Raw genomic sequence first — 10,440 nt, forward strand, 5'->3', positions numbered from 1 at the left:
AGATCGCGCCATTGCACTCCAGCCTGGGTAACAAGAGCGAAACTCCAACCCAAAAAAAAAAAAAAAAACACTGGTCAGGCATGGCGGCTCATGCCTATAATCCCAGCACTTTAGGAGGCCGGCACAAGTGGATCACCTGAGGTCAGGAATTCGAGACCAGTCTGGCCAAGAAGGTCAAACTCCGTCTCTACTAAAAATACAAAAATTAGCTGGGCTTGGTGGCGCACACCTGTAGTCCCAGCTACTAAGGAGGCTGAGGTGGGAAGATAGCTTGAACCCAGAGATTGCAGTGAGTCAAGACTGTACCACGGCACTCCAGCCTGGGCAACAGAGCAAACCCTGTCTCAAAAAAAAAACACTAATAGGCCTACTGAAAGATGTATATGACCTTACACTGCAAACCAAATTTAGCTAAGTGAAATTCAAAAAGACCTACATAAATAGATACATCATTGCTAGGAGACAATTTTCCACTGGGTCTCTCAAATTTCTGAACATTTTACAGAGAACAAATTGCTCTCATTCTGGGTTATCTTTGCAAAGATATCTGTAAAGCAAACTCCTAAGAAGACAGAGGCGGCATCTCTCTCTGGATCAGAAGGCAGATGTGTTTGCCATCCAGTATTAAAAGATAAAGCAGGCAAGGCGCGGTGGCTCACGCCTTGAATCCCAGCACTTTGGGAGGCCAAGGCGGGAAGATTATTTGACGTCAGGAGTTCAAGATCAGCCTGGCCAACATAGGGAATCTTCATCTCTACTAAATATACAAAAAATTATCAGGGCATGATGGCGCGTATCTGTAATCCCAGCTACTTGGGAGGCTGAGGCAGGAGAATTGCTTGAACTCAGGAGGCAGAGGTTGCAGTGAACCGACATGGCACCACTGCACTCCAGCCTGGGTGACAGAATAAGACTCTACCTTTAAAAAAAAAAAAAAAAAAAAAAAAAGGGCCGGGCGCTGTGGCTCACGCCTGTAATCCTAGCACTTTGGGAGGCCGAGGTGGGTGGATCACCTGAGGTCAGGAGTTCAAGACCAGCCTGGCCATCATGGTAAAACCCCACCTTTAAAGAAAAAAAAAGAAAAAAAAACCCAAATACAAATTGTTGGCAAATATGTATTAATAGAATAACCCAACTCTCTTACATTTCTAGTGGGAGTACAAAATGGTACAATTTCTTTTGGAAAACGTTTGGCCCAAGTTAAATATATATTTTATCCTATGACCCAGAAATACCACTCTGGAATTTACTTAAAAGAAATAGAAACATGTATCTACAAAATGAACTCCACAAGGATATTCACAGCAGAATCTAATACCCACCAACAGATAAATGGACTTAAAATCTGTGGTATATTCATTCATTCAGTGAATTTCTATTCCGCAATAAAAAGGAGCAAACTGCAGATATATGCAACCACATGAATTTTTAAAAATGAAGAGGGTCAGGCACGATGGTTAATTCTTGTAATTCTAGTGCTCTGGAAGGCCGAGGCAAGAGCATCACTTGAGCCCAGGAGTTCAAGACCAGCCTAGGCAACACAGCAAGACCCTGTCTCTACAAAGGTAAAGAATTAGCCAGGCATGGTGCCACATGCCTATAGTCCCACTACTCATTGTAAGGCTGAGGCGGGAGGATCGCTTGGACCCAGGAGGTTGAGCTGCAGTGAGCCGTGACTGGGCCACTGCACTTCAGCCTGGATGCAGAGGTAAGACCCTGCCTCTTAAAAAAAGAAAGACGGCCGGGCGCGGTGGCTCATGCCTGTAATCCTAGCACTTTGGGAGGCTGAGGTGGGTGGATCACCTGAGGTCAGGAGTTCAAGACAAGCCTGACCATCATAGTGAAACCCCATCTTTAAAAAAAAAAAAAAAAGTAAAACAAAACAACAAAAAAAGACATTGAATAAAAGATCAGCCATAATATAGTGCGCATTATAGGGATGCACTCATATCAAGTTCTAGAATGGGCAAAACTCTCACGCAGCAGTAGAAATCAGAATACCAGTTGGGCAGACATGATAAGGGACACACAGGATCGACTGAAAAAGGGCAAGATCAAAGTTTCAAGGGTATTTAACCAGGTGAGGTGGCTCACACCGGTACACAGACCCAGCACTTTGAGGCCGAGGCTGGCAGATCACTTAAGCTCAGGAATTTCAGACCAGCCTGGCCAACATGATAAAACCCCGTATCTACCTAAAAATACCCACAAAAAATTAGCTGGGCGTGGTGGCGCACATGCCTGTAGTCCCAGCTACTAAGGAGGCTGAGGCAGGAGAATCACTTGAACCTGGGAGGCAGAGGTTGTGGTGAGCTGAGATCACTCCACTGCACTCCAGCCTGGGCGACAGAGAAGACTCTGTCTCAACAACAACAACAAAAATAGACTGCAGGAAAAAGAAACATTAGTCGTATGTCCAGACAGGCAGAAGGTTCTTCAGGGGCTTCCAACCCTGCTCCCAGGCAGCTGGATGACACTGGTGCCCTGCATGGTACAGAGGCTCCACGGCTGACGAGCAGGGGGCAGCCCTGCCCTACAGCCAGCAAAAGGCTCCTCAGTGGCCCCACGCCTCCTCCCCAGACAGAGTCCTCCACAGCCCAGCCTGGGCCAGAGCCAGGTGGTCCATCTGCCTGGACTCAGGTACAAGGGGGTTTGAGGGGAATGGGGATGACATGGCAGGTCCCCTTCACAGGGGCACGAGGTTACCTACCACAGGAGTCACAGGTGAAGCAGTCAGTGTGATACAGGCTCCCCATTGCCTGGCACGCCTGCTGGGCTCCGTAGATGCCAAGTCCACACTTGATGCAAATGCCTAGGAGAGGCAGGAGAGAGCAGGGGTTAGCGCCACGGCCTATGCCACCCAACGGACACCATCTGACTCCTTTTTTTTTTTTTTTTTTTTTTTTGAGTTGGAGTTTCCCTCTTACACTCCCAGGCTGGAGTGCAATGGCACAATCTTGGCTCACCGCAACCTCCGCCTCCTGGGTTAAAACGATTCTCCTGCCTCAGTCTCCCAAGTAGCTGGGATTACAGGCACGTGCCACCATGCCCGGCTAATTTTTTGTATTTTTAGTAGAGATGCGATGTTGGTCAGGCTGGTCACAAACTCCTGACCTCATGTGTTCCACCCACCTTGGCCTCCCAAAGTGCTGGGATTACAGGTGTAAGCCACTGCACCCGGCCTTTTTCTTTGTTTTTTTTTTTTTTTTTTTTATTTTTTCAAAAAAAGCCGGGCGCGGTGGCTCACGCCTGTAATCCTAGCACTTTGGGAGGCCGAGGTGGGTGGATCACCTGAGGTCAGGAGTTCAAGACCAGCCTGGCCATTATGGTGAAACCCCATCTTTTAAAAAAAAAAAAAAAAAAAAAACAGAGTCACACTCTGTTATCCAGGCTGGAGTGCAGTGGTGTAATCATAGCTCACTACAGACTTGACTCCTGGGCTCAAGCAATCCTCCCACCTCAGCCTCCCGAGAAGCTGGGACTACAGGCAAGTACCGCTATGCCTGGCCAAGGAGGTGTGCTTTTTAAATCAGGTATTCATAGAAGCCTCACTCACAAGGTGACATTTGAACAAAGGCCTGAAGGAAGTAAGGAGGGGAGCTGGGTCCAGTGGCTCACGCCTATAATCCCAGCACTTTGGGAGGCCAAAGCGGGAGGATCACTTGAGCCCAAGAGTTCCAGACCAGCCTGGGCAACACAGCAAGAGCCCCATCTCTACAAAAAATTTTTTTTGTTGTTTTTTTTGTTTTTGTTTTTGTTTTCTTTAGAGACAAGGTTTCACCACGTTGGCCAGGATGGTCTCGATCTTCTGACCTCGTGATCCACCCGCCTTGGCCTCCCAAAGTGCTGGGGTTACAGGCAGGGGCCACCGCGCCCAGCCTACGAAATTTTTTAAAAAACTATCCAGTCATGGTGGCATGCACCTGTGGTCCCAGTTACTCAGAACTCTGAGGCAAGAGGATCGCTTGAGCCTGGGAGTTCAAGGCTGCAGTGAGCTGTGATCGCACCACTGTACTCCAGCCTGGGCAGCAGAGCTAGATCCTGTCTCTAAAAAAAAAAATTAGCCGGGCGCAGTGGCTCACGCCTGTAATCCCAGCACTTTGGGAGGCTGAGGCAAACGGATCACTTGAGGTCAGGAGTTTAAGACCAGCCTGATCAATATGGTGAAACCGTGTCTTTAATAAATAAATAAATAATAAAAATAAAATAAAAATAAAAATAAACAAAGGGAAGGGGCAAATGAAAAGAGGAGAGCTGAAGGCGCAAGAGGTAGAGACTGGCAATGGGAGGAACCTCGTCCTCTCAGACAACAGGCGAGTGCGGCTAACATGAACTTGGAGCATCTACGGGGGATGGGAGGGGCAGGAAGCTGGTGGAGATGGATTGTAACTGCAGACCTCAAGATTCCAAGCAAAGTCAGAAGCAAAGGTAGGGGTCCGAGGAGAGAGGAAGGTTGCTGAGAGAATAACAGAGGTGCCGGGCGCAGTGGCTCACATCTGTAATCCCAGCACTTTGGGAGGCCAAGGTGGGCAGATCACCTGAGGTCAGAAGTTCAAGACCAGCCTGGCCAAAATGGTGAAACCCCATCTCCATTAAAAATACAAAAATTAGCCAGCCAAGGTGGCAAGCGCCTGTAATCCCAGCTACTCCGGAGGCTGAGACAGGAGAATCACTTGAATACGGGCGACAGAGGCTGCGGTGATCCAAGATCGTGCCATTGCAATCCAGCCTGGGCAACAAGAGTGAAACTCCATCTCAGGGAAGAAAAAAAAAAGAGAGAGCCGGGCGCGGTGGCTCATGCCTGTAATCCCAGCACTTTGGGAGGCCGAGGCGGGTGGATCACGAGGTCAAGAGATCGAGACTATCCTGGTCAACATGGTGAAACCCCGTCTCTAGTAAAAATACAAAAAAATCAGCTGAGCATGGTGGTGCGAGCCTGTAATCCCAGCTACTCAGGAGGCTGAGGCAGGAAACTTGCCTGAACCCAGGAGGCGGAGGTTGCAGTGAGCCGAGATCGCGCCATTGCACTCCAGCCTGGGTAACAAGAGTGAAACTCTGTCTCAAAAAAAAAAAAAAAAAGAGAGAGAGAGACAGGGAATAACAGAGGAAACTGACAAAGGCTTAGGGTGTCACTGGTGCCAGGGGGGAGGATGACAAACCTCCCAGGGTCCTGAGGGCGTCCTCAGAGCCCTTCCCAGCCTGATATAGCGGCCACAGAGGAGGTTGATGCACAGACCCAGAGTCGGAGTTCTGCTGGGCAGACAGCGATTACAGGAATGAGAGGAACTCCCGAGAAGCAGGCTGGGGTTACAACTAAGGGCTGCTGGAGTGAAGCAAAAACAGGGCGTGGCCCTGAGAGTGGGTGGCTGAAGAGAAGGCAGGGAGGTCACCAAAGCTGAAGAGGTTCCGGAAGCCTGAGGCTGTTGGCTGGCTAATGGCAGCGGAACTTGGGGAGGGGCGAGGGGAATGTTCCGAAGACATCAGTGAATGGCACAGAGCAACCAAGAGGTCAGCCGGTACCAGGGCCAAGGACAGGAAGGGATGAGGGTTGGGAATAAAAAAAAAAATGCTCTGGCCAGGCACAGTGGCTGCCGCCTGTAATCCCTACACTGGGAAGCTGAGGAGGGAGGATCGCTTGAATCCAAGAGTTCGCAACCACCCAGGACCACAAAGCAAAACCTCATCTCTACAAAAAATAAAAAAATTCAGCCAAGCGTGGTGATGTGCACCTGTGGTCCCAGCTACTCAGGAGGCTGAGGCAGGGGGATCACTTGAGCCTGGGAGTTCAAGGCGGCAGTGAGCTCTGATCTCACCACTGCACTCCGGCCTGAGTGACAGGGTGAGACCCTGTCTATAAAAAACAAAAAACAAAAAATTTAATTTAAAACAAAAAAGCCACATTCTGAGGGCAAGGTTTATCAGAGATCACTAAAGCTCAAGCTACCTGCAGGCTTCCTTTTGTAAAATGCTGTATTATTCTGGTTGAACTCTATGACACTGCCACTTTTGCAACTCATCAAAGTCAAATAACATCAGAGCCATGTAGCTCAAACAAATAGTTGCCCATTTTTTTAAATCAGGAAAGTGGGCCTGGCACAGTGGCTCACTCCTGCAATCCCAGCACTTTGGGAGGCCGAGGTGGGTGGATCTCCTGGTCAGGAGTTTGACCAGCCTTGCCACCATGGTGAAACCCCATCTCTACTAAAAATACAAAAATTAGCTGGGCGTGGAGGTGTGCACCTGTAATCCCAGCTACTGAGGACGCTGAGGCAGGAGAATCACTTGAACCCGGGAGGTAGAGGTTGCAGTAAGCCAAGATCGCGCCACTGCACTACAGCCTGGCGACAGAACGAGACTCCCGTCTCAAAAACAAGATCCAGTTCAGGGCAGCCATGAGCTGCTGACACGATCGAATGCTCAAAGACACAAACCCCAGGATGGCCACGGTCTCAGGCATGGTGACCATCCATCTACCAAAGCCAGGTGCTTGATACAGAAGGCGAGTTAGGAAGTTCTCTCCCCAGGCCTCACAGTACTTCTGCCCCGCTCACAATCTCACTCGAAGAGCTGTCCCAAGAACTAGAGATAGGGAGCCTGGGCCACACTGGGAAGTGGAGGCTGTCAGGCTGCTGGACTCTGCAGATGCACCTGCAGCAGGATTCCTTCAGGAAACACCCTGTCTCCAAAGCACAGCACAGCCCAGGCGAGGGCAGCCCCATGTGACTGGCTTGGGTCCCCTCTCCCCCATAGTGGGTTTTCTTCCCTCACACAGTCTCCCTCTCCAGCCGATACCATCACCAAAGCCTGGGTCAGGCGGTGTCCGCTGCCACCTGGGCCACTCCATCTCCCGTTTGCTGTCCACACCCATACCGTGGTGGTCCAAAAGGGGAAGCATCCTTTTTGCTGATCACGAAGCATGAACGGATCGGATAGGATGAGAGCACGAAGGAAAAATAATAAAAGATCAGGCCAGGTGCAGAGTGGCTCACGCCTGTAATTCCAGCACCTTGGGAGGCCGAGGAGGGCGGATCGCTTGAGTCCAGGAGTTTTGAGGCCAGCCTGAGCAACATAGGGACCCCCATCTCTTTTTTTTTTTTTTTTTTTTAAAGACGGGGTTTCACCGTGTTAGTCAGGCTGGTCTTGAACTCTCAACCTCAGGTGATCCGCCCGCCTTGGCCTCCAAAGTGCTTGGATTACAGGCGTGAGCCACCACGCCTGTCTCTTAAAAAAAAAAAAAAAAAAAAAAAAAAAAAGCGAGGCGTGGTGGTGTGCACTTGTAGTCACAGCTACTAGGGGAGGCCGAGGCTACAGTGAGCCAAGATAGCGAGCACCACTGCACTCGTCTGGGCGACAGGGCAAGACCCTGTCTCAGAAAAAGAAAATAAAGAAAGGAAGAAAGAAGAAATTATCAAAAAAACGGCTCGGTGTACCCATGAAGCTGACTTGCCTGTTAGGAACCGCGCATCAACTCGCTCGCCCAGAACTCCTCCAGTGGCGGGGAACCCAGGAGCGGGGGTGATGCCGTTGCTGGGGATCCATGCACGCACACTCACCCTCTGTGCTCCCTAGGCCCGGAGGAACGCGTCTTGCTCGTCCCAGTCCCGTGCACCCACTGTACCCCCAGCCCGCCCCGCGCTCTCCTCCGCAGAGCCGGCCGCCTCCTTAAGGCCGTCCCGGAATCCTGGACCCCGGCCGCGCGCACAGAGAACTGCGGTCCCGAGCCCGCTTACCGAAGTAGTCCCGCGCCGTACGTGCCTCCAGCGCCCGCTCCAGCTCCCGGGTGAGCGCTTCCAGCCGCCTCTCGGCCGCACTCGGGCAGCCCTCCCGGCTCGGGGGCAGCGAGAGCGCAGGCAGCGGGAAGGGGGCCGGCCCCGCAGGCTCCGGGGAGCGAGCGGGCGCGGGGCAAGCGCCAGGCAGGAGCAGGTCGGCGTAGGCGCCGGCGGAGCCCCGGGAGCCAAGGCTGGACACGCTGGAGCGGGCGCTGCCCACCGACGGGGGCCTGGGGCCAGGGCGCGGGTCCGAGCGGCCGGAGCGCGGGCTACCGTGGCGCTGGTCGTAGCCCAGGCTGATGCCGCTGGAGCGGGCGCTGGCGCTGCCGCCGCCGCCGCCGTCGGAGCCCGCCAGGCTGGCCCGTGGGCTGCCCGCAGGCTGCACGCTAAGCTCTGGGGCCGCCGCGCGCCGGGGACCCCGTTCCCCGCGGCTCAGTCCGTCCGCCACAGCCTCGGGGCCTCCACCGCCCTTCCCTCTACGGCCCAGCGCCGCCTCGTCTCCAGGCCCAGGCCGCGGCCCCCGCCACCCCCGGGCGGGAGAGCCGCCCCCGGGCTCCAGCTCCCGCAGGGCCAGCCCAGCCAGGAGCAGGGCCGCCTCGTCCGCGGCCGCCCGGGAGCGCTGCATTGCCCTGCCCGGCGGCCCTGGCGCGTCACCTCCGCCTCCGCTTCCCGCCGCCGCTCCGGCCGGGCCGCCGCATCGTCCGCCCGAAGCCCGGAGCCCGCCCGGGGACCCCTGGGCGCGGGGCGGGGCGGGGCCGGCGCCGGGCCGGGGTCGCTCCGGCGGCCGCGCGCGGGCCGAGAGACTCGGCGTCCCGCTCGGTGGCGCGCGCGGCGGAGGAATGTGCGCTTTCGGGCGCCGGGCCGCGCCCCCTCCTCCCTGCGGCCGCGCAGGGGGCGGGGGGCGGAGGGACTCCTTTGCGGGGCAGGAATGCGAGGAAGGAGACGGCGCTGCGGCCTCTGGAATGTTGGGGGAGTGGCGGCGGCAGCGCTGCGCCGGGAGCTCGGAGGGGCGTGGAGGCGGGGCTGGGACGCCGGGGCGGGCGGCGGAGGCGCTGCGGGGAGAGCACCGGGTGCGAGGGGCACACGGGCGGTAGGACTGCTGGGAAGAGTCTGGATTCCCGCAGGCTGAGCTAGAGGCCGCTGGCGCCATTCGGGCCAGAGAGATCCGAGCAGTCGACAGCGACCCTCATATCCAGCCCCATCTCCCTTCCCAGCGCCGCCCCAGCTCAGCCCCACGCCCAGGAAGACTGTGCGCTTCGCGCACTTGCGTCCCCACGACCTCCTGCCGGGTCCAGGGCCAAGTGGCCGCGCACGGGCCTCTGGAGCCCCCTTCTTTTTTTTTTTTTTTTTTTTTGAGACGGAGTTTCGCTCTTGTTGCCCAGGCTGGAGTGCAATGGCGCGATCTCGGCTCACCGCAACCTCCGCCTCCTGGGTTCAGGCAATTCTCCTGCCTCAGCCTCCTGAGTAGCTGGGATTACAGGCATGCGCCACCATGCCCAGCTGATTTTTTGTATTTTTGCTAGAGACGGGGTTTCACCATGTTGACCAGGATGGTCTCGATCTCTTGACCTCGTGATCCACCCGCCTCGGCCTCCCAAAGTGCTGGGATTACAGGCGTGAGCCACCGCGCCCGGCCTGGAGCCCCCTTCTGACTGCTGGAGAAGGCGCCCAGAGCTAGGAGCGGGTTGGTTGGGGACTGGTCCTCGCGCTGGGTCGCTTTGCGCAGGCCCCCAAGGTCAGGCCAGAAGCAGGCCTCAGGCTCAGAGCCGGTGGGCGGCGAGTGTCGGCTGTAGCCACCACAGGCAGTCCCGGTGAAACGTGGGGAGTCCTCCCTTTTCCATCACTTGCACGAGGGATGGTGGGTGAGCATTCGAGGGGAGGTCCTGGAACCGGTGGGGCCATAGGGGCCACATAGGTGGGGAATCAAGAGGTGACAAGGGCTTCGTGCCCAAGGACACAGCTAAAATCCCTTGTACAAGTCACAGGCTATAGAGAAGAAAACCAAACCATTAACTGTGTCGGGGCCTGATGGAAAAGTGTTGGGTGGTAGAGTACTGTTTTCCAGGCCCTCTGCTCAGAAATTTTAGGGAAGGCGCCTACAGTGGCTCAGGGCACAGGGAGCCCGCAGAGGGGAACTGTCCCGGCCAGTCCTGGCCAGACCGCCCAGGGCAGTGTGGCCTCAATACCACTGAGCACCTGCTGGGGCCACTGACCCCAGCACCTCCCAGAGCCTGTGGAGTTCCAGCCCCTGCCCCACCCAGGTATGGGAAGTAGAAGTAAGCATTTCGTGTGTGCAGTGGTTGGGGGAGTTGCTCTCTTTTGATTTTTTTGAGACAGGGTGTCGCTCTGTCCCCCAGGCTGGAGTGCAGTGGTATGATCACAGCTCACAGTGATCACACACAGCTCACAGCCTCTATCTCCTGGGTTCAAGCAATCCTCCCACCTCAGCCTCCTGAGTACCCAGGAGTACAGGCACACACCATCACACAAAATGCTGACATTACCGGCCTGAGCCTCTGTGCGAGGCCTAGAAGCCAGCATTTTAGAGAACAAATACCCAGGGAAGCCACGATATGAAAAATGGTCTCCCTTTCTAATGAGAAAGGAAAAGCCAGTTAAGTCATATCACATTTCAGATTCCATTAGCTATCTTTTTTTTTTTTTTTTTTTT

At 54.8% G+C, this 10,440-nt stretch overlaps 1 protein-coding gene across 1 annotated transcript in view; it reads right to left on the reverse strand.

The window, feature by feature from the left end:
• WTIP (WT1 interacting protein) overlaps window positions 1–8,409 on the reverse strand; it is a 24,264-nt gene extending 15,855 nt beyond the window's left edge. Inside the window, exons 1-2 of the mRNA XM_032249097.1 lie at window positions 7,731–8,409; window positions 2,711–2,812 (exon numbers count right to left, since the gene is read on the reverse strand). Coding sequence (XP_032104988.1) covers window positions 2,711–2,812; window positions 7,731–8,394 — 766 coding nt within the window. The 5' untranslated portion in view covers window positions 8,395–8,409. The remainder of the gene's footprint in view (window positions 1–2,710; window positions 2,813–7,730) is intronic.
• Between the last annotated feature and the right edge of the window lie 2,031 nt (window positions 8,410–10,440).

Source organism: Sapajus apella, unplaced genomic scaffold, assembly GCF_009761245.1.
Source record: "Sapajus apella isolate SASKATOON/1434 unplaced genomic scaffold, GSC_monkey_1.0 scaffold68, whole genome shotgun sequence".
NCBI classification, from domain to species: domain Eukaryota; kingdom Metazoa; phylum Chordata; class Mammalia; order Primates; family Cebidae; genus Sapajus; species Sapajus apella.